Source organism: Lissotriton helveticus, chromosome 6 (assembly GCF_964261635.1).
Source record: "Lissotriton helveticus chromosome 6, aLisHel1.1, whole genome shotgun sequence".
Classification (NCBI taxonomy): Eukaryota; Metazoa; Chordata; class Amphibia; order Caudata; family Salamandridae; genus Lissotriton; species Lissotriton helveticus.
The window spans coordinates 88,844,267-88,860,052 of NC_136067.1; the positions used below are offsets into that span (position 1 = coordinate 88,844,267).

The window sequence follows — 15,786 nt, forward strand, 5'->3', positions numbered from 1 at the left end:
AGCTCAGACCCGAACAGGTCCACATGGCCTAAATTGGAGACGGAGCTCAATTTTAATGGTGGGGATCAGAGAATCCTTATGGCTACTGCAACCCCCTAGGAGAGTCAATGGCCGATGACACCTGGTACAAGGAGTTGGCTGATGCCCGTGGCCTAGACACCTCACCAGACACTGGCCTTCTCTCTTCTACACAGTTCCTACGGAGGAAGGGGCATTTTTTTGCAATGGTGGTCCAGAGGGCGGCTAAGATACTGGATCTGAAGCTGCCCACAATCGAGATCAAAACCAATGTCTTGACTTACTCCCCATTAATGAAGCCCTCACAGATGTCCTGCTTAGGGGTCTGGGTCACGCCCTGCACAGGCACTCCTGTGCACAGGACCATTGCCTGCTGCTGCCGCTCGCCCCTGCGAACTCAGACTTCCTCTCCTAGCACCCCACCCCTGAGAGCCTGGTGGTCAAGGCCTCAAGCTCCAGGTTAAATCCAGAAGCGTTCCCTACCACACCACCGGATAGGGAATCCTTTGGCAAGAGAAGTTTCTCTTCCACCAACCTGGAACTGTGGTCCATTAACACTGCTTGCTTATTGGGACATTATTCCCATAATCTGTGGGATATGGTTGCGCAAGTGCTACCTGGGCCACACTCTCTCAAGCTGTTGCTGATGGGAGGGATGTGGCAAAGTTCACCATCAGATGCAGATTGGATACAACTAACTAGCTGGGCAGAGCAATTGCTTTCATGGTGGTGCTTTGATGTCTTAGCTGGCTGACAACAACTGACTTTTTGGGAGATGTCAAGGCATCCCTTACAGACATGCCCTTCGATGGAACACAGCTGTAAATGTAAATGTAAATGTAAATGTACATGGATTTGTATAGCGCAAATCACCACTGGTTTCTAAGCGCTTGCTTAGGGAACCCGTCCTGGTATTCCCCTGTGAGATACCCTGGCAGGGTATCCGCAAGGTGAAAGCCAGGCATCCCGCCGCGAGGGGCCATTGTGGAGATTAAGCAATCTATTGCCCAGAGTCGCACAGTGTGAACCCATGAATCGATTAGCGAGAATTGTCGAGTCCATGGACATTTTAGGACTCAAGACCCCGCCGAGCCGGGAATTGAACCTTGGTCCCGGGCTGACCTCTGCTTCCAGGTCTGCCTCCTCTAACCAGTGGGGCTTACCATGACCCTATGAAGGCTGTAATCTACCTTCCGCCCCTTTTGTGGCTATGGTAGGGGCTATAAAGCATGTCCATTTTCCCCTAGCCATCAGAGCCAGCAAGCATTACAGTTCATTTGTGGACACGGATGCGGTTCCCAAAGGCCTCATGAGAGCCAGAGGTCGACCCAATTGGTTCCCCCTCCTGGCAACTGCAACTCAGAAGCCTCGTTAGTTTGTACTCTTACCACCATAGTTACCCTTGTTAGTGGCAGGATTCGGCACTACCTGCCCCAATGGTGGAAAATAAGTTTCGGCAAGTAGGTGCTCAGATCGTCCACCCTTGCCACGTCCATCGATTGACTGACAGAGGACCACCGTAGGCTATTGCGACAGGAAGAACAAGCTCGTCAGGCCAAAGAAGCCATCACGGAGGGTGCAGGCATCAGAAGTTGGTCATGGTTGCTATTCCTACTACTTTCTGGTGTCGATAAAGGATGGGGGCCTCCATCGTATCTTAGATCTTCACCTCCTCAGCTACTTCCTAAAAATAGAAAAAATCAAGATGCTCATTTTAGCTCATGTTCTGTATGCCAACAACCCTGGATGCTAGTGCTGGACTTGCAGGAAGCCTACTTCCACATCTCGGTCCTGCTTGTCCAGAGGCGCTATCTGCGGTTCATGGTAGACCAAGAGCATTGCCAGTTCACTGTGCACCCCTTTGGTCTTACCACTGCCACTAGGGTGTTCACAAAAGTGATGGCATGGTTGCAGCTCATCTGCGGAGGTCAGGGTTCTCAGTCTTCCCCAAGAGCATTTCCAGTTCATTACGCACCCCTTTGGTCCTACCATTGCCGCTAGGGTGTTCACAAAAGTGATGGCATGGTTGCAGCTCATTTGCAGAGGTCAGGGTTCTAAGTCTTCCCCAACCTGTTAGAGGAAGGCTCGCCCCAGACAGTCGTCTCCCTTCTCCAGACTACGACAGACCTTCTTCATTTACTGGCGTTCTCTATAAACATGCCAAAGTCACGCCTGACTCCCTCCCAGACGCTCCCTTTCATTGGAGTTAATCTGGATGCAGTGCAGTTTCGGGCTTATCCTCCAGAACAATAGAATCCTGGATATTACAGTTATGAGTCCGATGTTTCAGCCTCTATCCTAGATTGCGGTGAGACTGACTCTGAGACTGCTGGGTCTGATGGCCTCCTGCATCCTGCATGCCTACTGCCTACTGGCATATGCTGGGCCTGCACAGGGATCTGAAGTCCCAGTGGGCACAGCTTTAGGGAAATCTCACCAACCTGGTCCAGATTGAGGAGGGAACTGAAAAGATCTGCTGTAGTGGCTCACGGACCCTTACTGGATCAACAGCACACACCTCTCTCTTGCACACCCAGAGCTCATGCTGGTGACAGATGCCTCACTAATGGTTTGGGGCGGCCATTTGAGAGAGGTAGAGATCAGAGGACTCTGGTCGTGGACAGAGTCTCAACTCCACATCAACTTATTGGAACTGAGAGAGATATGCCTGACACTGAAAGCCTTTCTTCGTTCCATCAAGGGAAGGCTGGTTCCGGTGTTCACGGACAACACCGCCACCACGTGGTATTGCAACAAGCAGGGCGAAGTGGGGTCTTGGACCCTGCATCAAGATGCCCTGCCTCTCTGGACCTGGCTGGAATATCAGAGCATAGTCCTGGTGGTTCAACATCTGGTGGGCAAGCTGAACGCCACAGCGGACAAACTTAGCTGTCAGTGCCTCACAGATAATAAATGGAGTCTTCATCCGGAGGAGGTGCAAGGTCTCTTTAGAGAATGGGGAGACCCTTGGTTAGATCTATTAACCACTGCCGAGAACATGCCATGTCAGCACTTCTGCGCGCTTTAAAGTTTCCAAGTTTGCTCTTGCCCGGAGACACATTTTGTCTAAAGTGAAGCTCAGCATTCTTTTACGCCTTTATGCCGATACCATTTCTGACCAGAGTTCTCAAGAAGATCAAGAAAGACCAGGCCCAAGTCATTTTAGTGGCCCTGGACTGGGCAAGGAGAGTGTAGTATCTCGAATTCCTGAGCATGAGCATCTGTCCTCTGATCAGGCTGAACCTTAGGGAGGATTTCATTGTTCCTCTACCTGCACACACTCCACCTACATGCCTGGATGTTGGGCGGCGACAGTTGAGGGTGTTTGACCTTTCTCCCGAAGTGTGTGAAGTCATTTTGGCAGTCAAGAGTACCTCCATTAAACCATTTACTCCTGTCGACTGGATATAATTGGGGCTCTGTGCTCTACAAAATCTGTTGATCCTCTATCTGCACCCATGTCTGAAGTTCTTTTGTTTGTCTTATCCGTAGCCTCGCAAGTCCTTGCTTTGGTCACAGTTAAAGGATACCCTATTACCATCTCCTAATTCCTGTGGTTGCCAGACCATCATTCCCCGTTTAAGTAATCTGTTGAGACTTTTTTCGTAAAAGGTTTACAAAACATGATTTCACCTAAGCCCTTCATTATGCCCCAATGGGAGCTTAATTTAGTGTTTACTTTTCTCATGAACTCAACATGAGCCTATACACAGCTGCCCTCTAAGACTACAGACCATCAAAACGTCTTGCTTGTGGCAATAACATCTGCCTAGAGAGTTAATGAGTTCAAGACCCTTTGGGTTCATCCACTGTACATAAACTTTTCCAAGACAAACTTGGCATTAGGAACTGTGGCTCCTTATTACCAAAGGTGGTTACACTTTTTTACGTTGGGCAGACTGCCACACTGCCTACCTTGTTCAATTCCCTCACTCTACCAAGCCAGAGGAAAGACTCCATTGTCTGGACACAGAAATAGTGTTTACGTTTTACATCTATCTTACCAAATACTCCCGGGTGGACGATCAACTCATTGTTCGTTTTAACTGTACGAGGAAAGTTAAGGCAGTTAACAAAAGAACCATCTCCAATGGCTAAAAAGCAGCACCTCGAGAGCTTGAGAGCTCATATCACCAAAACTAAAGCTGATATCTCTGCGTTAGTGAAAGTGGTCCCTGTTCTAGATATCCGTGAGGCAGGTACGTGGGCACTGCTGCACGTTTGTCATACATTACTGCCCAGACAGTCCGGTCCGGCATGATGGGCACTTTGCCTGTTTGGTCCTCCAGGACTTCATAGTGTGACGCAGTCAGCAGAGGGATTGATTTGGTATCTATTCTATCAGATAAACAAGTTACTTACCTTTGGTAATGCCTTATCTGATAGAGACTCTTATCTATCTGGAGAGTCCTTACTGACCAGCCCATCTCCCCCTTCTGCAAACTGTATTTCGTTTACTAGTGAAGAGATCCTTCAGGACCTTGCTTTGGCACACTATCATTTCTCCTCAACTTGGATAAATGCTCTGGTGCAGAAAAACAATGAAGAACTGAGAGCAATGCACTTGGGTGGCACCTATATAAGGAATGTGCAGGTCACTTCCAGCGTGGATGACGCCAACTGGGCTACGTGGAGCTGAATGACTCCCCATACCTGTGTGCAAGTAGATTACTCAAACAATTCCGGATTGAGTCAGAAGCCCTGATGCCTGGGGAATATACTAGAGTAAGGAATCTGCAGCTAGATAGAGGCATTGCCAAAGGTAACTTGTTCTAATCTTAGTTCAGGATTCCATTGCTATTCCTGAATCCCTTTCCTTAACTCAGAATGTGCTTACTGTTACAGGATCTCTTGCTTAGTTCAGAATTCATGTAATATTCCTGGATACATCTTCTTAGCTTAGAATTCCCTCCAGGATCTCACTTAGCTGAGCATTCTTCCCAGGATTTACCTCCTTAGATCCTAACTCCTGATCTTTCCATAATCTCTCTTTAGCTGAGACCAACCTTTCTAGTATATGATTCCTCTACCCAGCTTTGAACTCCCTCTTTATTTCGTGATCCCTCTCTTTACTTCAGGATTCTCTTATGATCGCCTAAATCCTCTCATTGGTTCAGCATTCCTCATTTATTACTGGAATGTTATCCTTAACACAAGATTCACTCCCGTTTGCCAGAATTCTGGTTTGCAATTCCTGGATCCCTCTACCTACCCAAGGAGTTCCTCTCTCTGCTGAGATCCCTCTCCTTAGTGCACGTATCCCTTTAAATTCTTGGATCCATCTCCTTACACCACTCACTATTCACTGACAATTACAAAAAGGGTTTCTTTTTCTTTGAAGGTCATCTCTATTCCAGGGCCCCTCTCGTTAGGTGATGATTCTGTTAACTTTCTAGAAGCACTCTCTCCAGCTCAAAATTCCCTTCAAGATTCCTCTTCTTAGCCCGAATCCCTACAGCATTCTTCAATTCAGCTCAGGAATTTGCTGCTACACTAGCATTTTACTCCAAACTCCCATTCCCTTGCCTTTCCTTCTCTTACTCTTAATTTTAATTTACTAAATAGTTGGCTTCCTCAACAGGACCAGAGACCATTAACTGGTGATGCAGGTAGGAAGTCTGAGTTGGACACCTTTTTCACTGATATTATTGTGTTATCGGGTGGCAGGAGTCTGTGGTGGAAGCGGTAGCCCTCAGGCCCCTATTTGTCAAGCACAGATAGAGGCCTCATTAGATGAGGCGATTGTAAGCATGCAGGGCTGGTGGTTGAGCACATGAGAAAGTGTTTCTAAATGGAATGTGCCTCCCATTCACACCTTAGCCTGCTCTTCATATCTCAGACATTGCAACAAATGAAGCAGCAAAGAGAGAATTAATTCAGTCTCACCCTACATCATCTTTTACTATCCTGATTCTGCAGCAGTGGGATTAGATGAAAAACACGAGTGATATTGCGAAAGATTTACTAGTCTACTATACTTACCCACATACATTTTCTTTCTTCCCTTGCTGCTGTGCTTAAGTGAGGCTTCCACCAACGGAAGAATCTCAGAGGGTGTGCCTAAAGGAGAAAAGTCAGCAAAAAAGAAGTATAAAAAGCAATTTCCTCACTGTCAGTGTCTAGATGGTGCATGCACATACAATTATATGAGGAAATGTTTAATGTGGGCTTATAGCCAATGTCTCCTTCATTACAGGGTTTAGGAAAAGGAATGGTGTAAGCATCAAGTATGAAGCATGGTCTAATGGCAAATATTTCATTAGCAGGGTGAAATGTACTGGTTAATACACTGGGTTTAAGGTTAGTATATTGATTGGTGAACAGTAGCTGTACGGCAAGCTAGTCTTTAATTATCTTTTGTATTTTTCTGTAGCCATTTGTGTAGCATAAACCTTGCCCAGTAGGGCAGACCAGGACTTTACATAAGGCTTTATTCATAGACGTCAAGCCACCAAAATGCCAAGAGTAGTGGAAGTGATATCATGTGCCTTTTGTCTCGAATGGCATCACAGGAAGTGATGTCATATGACCTTTCTTGTCTTTTTATAGTCTCTTTTACCGGTCTTCCACCTCTGTCCCACTAACTCACCCTTCTCTTTTCACCTGCCTTTGTCTCTATATCACTTCCCTAGGTTTCCCCTATTTCCACCACCTCACTGCTGTTGCTGTTTCTTTCTCAACTGTCTCATTCTCAGTGCTTTCTCATCTATCTCACATTTTTTTAATTTATCTCTTTAGATCCCCTCTCTCACCTATCTACCCTCTTTCCCTGAGTAATGTCTCACACCAGTCTGCCTCTTCATCACCTCTGATGTCTCCCCTTATATCTCACTTCTCTATCTCTTTGAACTATCTCTTTAAAAGCTGTCCGCTCTCTTTGTCTTAGCTGTCACTCTGCTATCCATCCATTTTCATCATTAATTTCTAACCAGTGTCATTCTCTCTACTGCCTCTTTATCATCTGTTGGTATAGTCGGTATCTTTCCCTCACCTCTCTGACCTGTCTCAATCTCCTTTACAGGTGTTGATGCCCTACGCCTATCACAATGGTCTCCTCTGTCTCCCAGTTGTCTCTTGAACATACACATGCACACACCTGTCTTCGTCTGTCACTGACCTGCCACTCTGTAGTGTCCTCCTCCTATCTGCTTTCTCCTTTCACCGCCCTCTTCCCCTATTCCCTCATTCTCTTTCACTCTCTCCTTTACCTCATCTTTCTGCTATGCTGATTTTTTCTCTCCCCACACATGCTCACAGACAGCCAAAGACATAGACCTGGGCCTTATCAATTAGGAAAATAAATAATTATGTTACACAATTGCTGCTTTCTGAGATTGTTTTACATGCCTGTTCCGCACATGAATCCATATATTCTCATAAACAGTAAAAATAATTGCTGGCTTTGTTTGATACACCACATATAAATGATATGCAGTTCAGTCTCTCATGTTCTTTAGGTGTGATTTATTCACCTCATCCAGTCACCATCCAAGGTCAACTGAATCCACATTGAATATACATAACATTCTTTGGGTTCTACTAGAACCTTCTACTATGACATAGCACACTTCTCCCCCCTTTATGAACACAAGTCAACTTACATAATGAACTTGACTGTTAAAAGAACGAAGAGAGTTGCCAAAAACTACTAACCTAAATATCACATTTAAAAAAAAGGTAAAAACATACGAGAAGTGTCTCTATATAACAATCTGGTCATGAAAACACTGTGCATCATGTAACATCAAAATCAAATACCACCACTAAACCTCACAAACAATCTTTCATATACAATGTTTTTTCCGCACTCTTAGACTCCTCTCCCTAAAGAGCCCTTACTATGAATGTGACTCTGTATGCCGTACATCACCACCTTGTCCAGGGTACTGATTGTAGATTTGTCTCTGTTGAATTTGAGCAGAATCACAATAAGTTTTAACCACCACAACCCAACTTTTATTCCAAATTCTTCCATCCTCTGTCTTCACAGTATTTTTGAATAATGTAACCACTTTTCTCTCTTGGGTATATTTTGACCATGGTTGACATCCCACAGGTGCCCTTATTTTACCACAGTCACCCACAACCACATGGCTGTCTACTACACATTTCTTTTTATCAAAATACTGTTTTCTATACTCGATACCTGAGTTTCTTATTCCTCCATTCACCAACATCATTATCCTTCAACTCTTTATTCCACACCATCCACCCTGGACACATCATTGAGTTAGCTGCTCTTCCTTTGAACAGTTCAAAGGGTGACCTTCCCGTCGTGGAATGAGGGGACATGCGATATGCTGTTATCCTGTCTTGCAGAACTGACGTCCAATTTAAGTAATTTGCTCTTGCTAACTGAATACTTTCTTTCAGTGTTTTATTCACCCTTTCTACAGCTCCATTGGTCTCTGGGTGATAAACAGAACTCCTTTAGTGCATAATCCTACATTCCTTTAAAAATCTTTGCATTTCTGTTGTACAAAATTGGAAACTATTATCTGATAACATCGAATTTGGAAAACGTTCCCTTTTAAATATGTCTTCCAAAAATGTGATAACATTTGCAGATTAAATATCTTTAAGACAGGCTACTTCAACCCATTTCAAATACAAATCTAACACCACTATAAAATATGGAGTGCTACTTTCACCATGGAGCGGTCCTACTATATTAATAGCAAATTCATCCCAGGGAGATTTCGGAAGCTTTCTACGGACCATGGGCATTTGTTTTTCAAAATCTTGTCACTCATACAAGAGTGCATGTAGTCTCTCACCACCCTTTCTACTTCCTTATTCATTCCAGGCCACCAAGACTGCAATCCTAATCATTCTTCCGTCTTCACAATGCCCAAGTGACCATGTTATGTTATGTTATGTTAAAATCATTTGTACCGCGCACGGTCACCCAGCGGTTTCATGGCGCTCAAACAAATACGGGAGACAGGTGCAGGATTTACTCAAAGGTTTGCTGAAAGAGGAGAGTTTTAAGCGTTTTGCAGAAACAGTCATAGCTAAAGCAGAGTCGAAAGGATATCGGAAGGAAATTCCAGAACTTGGGAGCTAAGAAAGAAAAACACAGCCCACCGTGCTTTTTCAGTTTGAATTTAGGGACAACCAGTAGGTTGTGCAAAGTGGAGCGGAGATCTCTCGGAGGCACATAGCACTTCAAGCTAGAAGAGATAAAGGCAGGAGCTTGACCAGACAGGGCCTTGAAGATCGTACAACCAAGTTTGAACATGCAACGCTTAGCCACAGGGAGCCAATGAAGGCTCCTAAGCAGCGGCGAGACATGTAGATGTTTAGGCTGGTGAAAAAACAGTCTAGCTGCCTGGTTTTGCACCAGCTGCAGGCGGTGAAGATGGTAAGCAGGGATCCCAACATAGAGAGTGTTGGCGTAGTCAATACGGGATGTGATGAGAGCCATGATAACAAGAATAAGCGCATCCGTGGTGAGAAACCTGCTGATTTTACGAATCCTGCGAAGGTGGAAGAAGCAGGATGACGTGACTGCATTAATTTGAGGCCTCATAGACAGATCGCTGGATATAATTATACTAAGGCTCTTTACCGAATTGACAGGGCTAGGCGGGGACCCAAGAGAGGGGGGCCAAAAGTTAGTATTCCAGGGGTTAGCCAGCCCGCCTATCAGCACTAGCTCAGTCTTGGTGGGATTAAGTTCAGCTGGCTGTGGTACATCCACTCCGAGATGTCAAGCATGGTGGATTGAAAATTGACACAAGAGGATAGGGAAGAGTCAATGGGGAAGATCAACTGCAAATCATCGGCGTAATTAAAGATGGTAACCGGGGTATTACGGATGGAAGCTATGAGAGGTTGCATATACAAATTAAATAAGAGGGGCGACAGGGCGGAGCCCTGCGGAACTCCCCAGGATAAGGGGGAGTAAGAAGCAGAAAAGGTGGACAAGTGCACAGCCTGAGACCGCCGATGTAAAAAAGATCTAACCCACTTAAGGACCAAGCCTTGAATGCCCGCATTGTTGACACGGTCGATCAGTATCGCATGATCGACCGTGTCAAAGGCCGCCGACAAATCCAACAGGACAAGTGCCTGGGAGATGTTCTTGTCAGCACCTTTCCTCAATGTGTCCATCACGGCCACAATGACCGCCTCAGTAGAGTGGGCTGGCCTAAAGCCAGCTTGCTGATCATCCAAAAAGGATGAGCTCTCAATGAAGCACCCAGGCAACGAGTGACATATATCTCCAGAATTTTCCCTATATAAGGAAGAAGGGAGATTGGCCTAAAATTACTCAGGATCGTGGGGTCGGCATTAGTTTTTTTCAGTATAGGGACCACGACCGCCTGTTTAAAGAGATCCGGGACTATGCCGGTAGTGAGGGAGTTATTAAGCAATGCTAGCGGAGGATCAGGGCAGGCCAAGAAAGCATCTTTAAGAATTTGGGGAGGACAGCAATCATTGGGAGAACCAGAGCTCACCTTATGTAGCAGAGAAATGAACTCCATGGGAGAAATGGGAGGAAAGGCATCCAGACGGCGAGGGTTCATGGGGGGTAATGACGGGGGAGTAAGGGAAGAGGGGGAAGGGATATTGTTTTTAATGGTAATAATTTTATCAATAAAATAAGAGTTAAGGGAATCGCACAGGGCTTGTGTAGGTTGAGGTTGGGGGGTTACCCGATCAGGTAAGGAGAGCTCGTTAACAATGGAAAAGATGTCCTTCGCCTTAGAGGCTGAATCCATTATTTTCTGTGAGAAGTAGGTGGTTTTAGCCAGCAGGATAGATTTTTTATAGGCTTTCAGACGGTCTACATACACGTTTTTTAATTGCTGGAGTGGTGTGGCTCAATGGTTAGAGGCGGCAGACCCGGAAGCAGAGGACGGCCCGGGACCAGGGTTCAATTCCCGACGCGGCAGGGTCGTGGACCAGGGTCAGGGGACTCGATAATTCTCGCTTCGGTGCCTACTCTAACCAGGGATCACACTCGGCAACTCTGGGCATTAGCTTGCCTCATCTCCACAACGGCCCCCCCACATACGCCGGGGATGCCTGATTTCACCTTGGAGATACCCAGTAGGGACCATCTCACAGGGAAAGCCAGGACGGGTTCCCCAGCGGTCTACAGCGCTGGGACGCCCCATTGCTGGGGTAGCCATGCGCTTTACAAGACAACATAACATAACATAACAATTACATCTCCAGCGGCGCTGGGCTTGGCGAAGAGCCAGTTTGTCCAATTTTAACTGATCCGTGAACCACCACTGGGCGTCATGGCGACGCTTTGTTTTTAAGGTTTTCAGCGGGGCCACTTCATTGCTGGCAGACAGCAGCCATTGTTCAAGGTGGGAGGCCTGGCAGGCCACCGGGGCCGGGCCCTTGGGGGCAGTAGTGGCTAGTATAGAATGAAATTCGACCAAATTGGCTTTTTTCCAATTGCGGGCAGAGAAGTTGGTGATTGAAATGGGACGACTAGGTGAGATAAGGTTAAGGGAAAATGAGATAAAACAGTGATCGGACCAAGGGCAGGGGGACACTATAGGGGAAGAAATATCGAGATTAGCAGTCCAGACTTGGTCCAGGATATGGCCTCTGCTGTGTGTGGGGAATTTGACATGCTGGCAGCAATTCATTCCAGACAAGAGGTCGGAGAATTCCTCAGAAAGATGACTTTCCCGAGTATCTAATGGCCAATAGTTAAAATCTCCGATAATAATGACATTAGCATGGTTAATAATAAGTTGGGGGATTAGGTCACCAAATTGTTGGGGAAAGAGAGGCAAGTGATCAGGGGGTCTATAAACAAGGACACAAATAAAAGAGAACCTAGGAGAGGAAAATTTAAGAGTAAGACTGTCAGTTTTAGGGAGCGTAGCAGTAACCAACTCTGTAAATTTATGCTGAGAACGAATGATGGCTGCGACCCCACCACCGGCTTTCCCAGTGGGTCGATTGCCTTGCAGAATATAAAAGCCGGCGGGGATAGCAGCGAGGATATCTGTGGCAGAGTCGTCAGTCAACCAGGTTTCGGTCAGAAGAAAGATGTCCACTGTACTGTCATAAAGCAGTTGAAATATCTCAAGCTGGTGTTTTACCATTGACCGAGTATTAAGATAAATCACCGTCAGGGGAAATAGCCCCGGGGATCCCGCTCTAGAAGATGGTGAAATAAACTCATTACAGTGAGTGAGAGTATTCAATACAGGAGTACATGGAGAGAGTCCTTGGGGAACAAAGATGCCACAATCCTGAGCGTGTGCAGGAACAACAGGAGTAGAACCCATAGACCACGTCGGGATGGGTGTAGAGTATATATAAAACAACAATTCCCAACAGGTATCAGTCTAAGGCAGTTAAACGATGTATGCAGTCAGCATTACATAAACAAGAAACAAGGAGGCTCATATGGTTTAAAAGCTTGTTATTCACCAATTCAGAAGAGGGTGTTTCACATGGAAATACAGTTAGACAGCACTGTACAGAGAAAATCATGTGACGACCCGATGGCACTTGGTCAATAGTGATATGTACAATAGGTGAAAAGTGAAGATGCAAGTGCTGAACGTGAACGGCGCAGAGTGACAAAGAAATTGTACAGTGATGGCTCCACAGGATTAAGTTATAGTCACTTAAATCATGGTATCAAACAATTTTATAAGAGCCAAAAACGTTAGACGCGCCATAAAAGTGCGCTGTGATGTCGACGGCGTTTCGATCCCCATAAGTCGGGATCGTCTTCAGGACAGGGTTGTCGGAGTCAGGCAGTGTTGTACATGTGTTGAGAATTGCGTGGTTCCTGAGATCCTAGGCGCAGACAGCGAACAGTCGGTCAAAAACTTGTCGATGCAGCCGAGTGCAGGTAAGAAGAGGCAGCGCCTGAACAAATCAAGGCGGCCTAAGGCGATGAGGGCTCTAAACGCACGGGTAGCTCGTAGTGAGTGGGAGCAGCTCCGCAAAAAAAGCTGCTCCCACTCACTACGAGCTACCCGTACGTTTAGAGCCCTCATCGCCTCAGGCCGCCTTGATTTGTTCAGGCGCTGCCTCTCTTACCTGCCCTCGGCTGCATCGACAAGTTTTTGACCGACTGTTCGCTGTCTGCGCCTAGGATCTCAGGAACCACGCGATTCTCAACGCGTGTACAACACTGCCTGAATCCGACAACCCTGTCCTGAAGACGATCCCGACTTATGGGGATCGAAACGCCGTCGACATCACAGCGCAATTTTATGGCGCGTCTAACGTTTTTGGCTCTTATAAAATAGTTTGATACCATGATTTAAGTGACTATAACTTAATCCTGCGGAGCCATCACTGTATAATTTCTTTGTCACTCTGCGCCGTTCACGCTGTTCACGTTCAGCACTTGCATCTTCAGTTTTCACCTATTGTACATATCACTATTGACCAAGTGCCATCGGGATGTCACATGATTTTCTCTATACAGTGCTGTCTAACTGTATTTCCATGTGAAACACCCTCTTCTGAATTGGTGAATAACAAGCTTTTAAACCATATGAGCCTCCTTGTTTCTTGTTTATGTAATGCTGACTGCATACATCGTTTAACTGCCTTAGACTGATACCTGTTGGGAATTGTTGTTTTATATATACAATCCTGAGCGGCACTTACAGCGGGAGCATGAAGAGGCGCCGAGCAGTGAAGCGCCAGGAGGTCAGCAGAGGAGTAAGTAATTAACTGGGCATAAGGACTGGTCCCTGGACCCGGCCGGCCGCGGACGGGCGCAGACGGGCTTAACTTAGGCGCAACTTCGGCGCGAAGTCGGCGCGCAAGCTGCGCTTCCGCCAGAGCCTCATGTTAAATACACCAGGAAGGGAACTACTAGACCGCTAACCTGCAGGATGGAGGGGCAGGGCGGAAGTAGTGCAGGAAGTGACGCTCAGCAAAAGACCCTCCGCAACAAACGGCACAATGCCGGGGTGGAACGGGGTCAGGAGCGTAAAAATGCAGGTGAGTAAAGTGCAAAGCTCCCACAGTTTATACAACACAACTCATGAGGCAAATACACGAACAAAATAACAGAAAAAAAAACAGGTTTTAAAATCAGCAGCGCTCAGAGCACCACGTCAGCAGCCTAAATCGCCGCGTTCGTCAAGAAAAGTGTGCTACTGTGGCGCCTAAATGCACCATCATGCGCAACGCTGAGTAACTTGATACGCACACCAAACGTGGTACAGGTTTTGTTCCACGAGAAAGCATCTCATTCATCACTGAAAACTCTTCTCAAATCAAAGACCAGGGTTTATCCAAATGATTATCTTTTCCCAATAACATCATCTTAATTTCCTTTGTAATTTTCTGATCCTTGCGTATCTCACTCATTCATTTCTCTTCTTCTATGGCTACTAATGTGACCTCACACATATTCACCTCTTCCTCAAGGTTTTCTTCTTCTTCCTGATTAATTTCTCCCACATCCACCAAACGTGACAAACAATCAGCCAAACAATAAATCACTCCTTGTTTATAGTCAACTGAGAAATCATGCAGCAGTGATATAATCCATCTCTTAATCCAACCTCTTCTTAGAGAAAACTTATTTCAATGGTTTATGGTCTGAAAGTACTTTAACCTTCATACCCCAAATCAAATTCCTATATTTTCTTTTTTTTTATAATTGATTTATTGGCATTTCAGAAAAAACAGACACAGAGTACAAAGGCATCAAATCGTGGCATAGAAGATACATACATCATTTGTGTATCAGAGCTAATTTTCAACAGATGACCCATAGTCCAAAAACACAGTAAGAAAGTAATTCATCTCAGTCTGACAGCAATCAACCCACAGAGGGACAAACATCTCTGATTGCACTCCCTGCGTACCCCTCCCCCACGCCGCGTCGAGAGGCCCCAACCGAGGCCACACTGCTCATCTCCATGTGAGCAACCTGTCCAAAAACCGTCCTCAGTCTATGGTGTAGACCCAGCCCGAGGGTAATTATGTGTTCTCAGTAAGCAATCCTCATGTGCATGTGTAACCGTACTCTCCACGTCCAATGTGTCCGGTGTGGGCCTCTTGTCTAGGAATAGTGACCAAAATTTCTTAGGTCTGTGAGTGGGGGCAACAATTCGCTATATAATTCGGTCTGGGTGCTGCAATATAGCATGTTGTTATTCCACTGCTTCAGCGTCGGCACCGCGCCGCGCATCCAGGAGAGAGCCACGCACCTTCTAGCTAAGAGGAAGTCCATGTCGATTAGCCTTCTAAGATCCTTCCGGAGGGGTTTGGAGTAACCCAGAATAGCCAACAGAGGGTTCGGAGATAGCGTTAAGTCAGTAATCCTATTCACTTCCTCATAAACCCCGCTCCAAAAGGAAGCAATCCCCGGGCAGGATCAGGCTACATGAAGGAAATCAGCCACCTGTGCTCTGCATCTATCACAGTGGGGACTCTCTTGGAGACCATATCTGTGGAGTCTCTCCGGAGTATAATACACCCTGTTCAGGAATTTAAAATGTATCAGTCGGTGGCGTCCGTTGAGAGATATTCGCCTTGTGCTTGAGAAACAGTATTGCCACATCTCTTCGGTTAGATCTACCGCCAAGTCTCTCTGCCATTCCAGGCAAGGTTTAGCATATTCCGCCGTCTTTTCTGAGAGGGTGATGCGATACAGATTGGTTACCAGCTTAGCGGGGGACTTAGCGTTAATAATGTAAGTGAAAGCCGTAACCTTGGGGGGTTCCATCATGTCCTCCCCTAGGAGGTCCCTGAGGGCATGCCGCAGCCTGTGGAACTGAAAAAGCGGCAATAACGGATAGTGAGCTT

General features: G+C 46.2%; 1 protein-coding gene across 1 annotated transcript in view; it reads right to left on the minus strand.

Annotated features, from left to right (window-relative positions):
* The window catches only part of LOC144762194 (ATP-binding cassette sub-family C member 10-like), a 681,473-nt gene that overhangs the window by 277,452 nt on the left and 388,235 nt on the right, over positions 1 to 15,786 (minus strand). Inside the window, 1 exon segment of the mRNA XM_078647347.1 lies at positions 6,001 to 6,078. Coding sequence (XP_078503473.1) covers positions 6,001 to 6,078 — 78 coding nt within the window.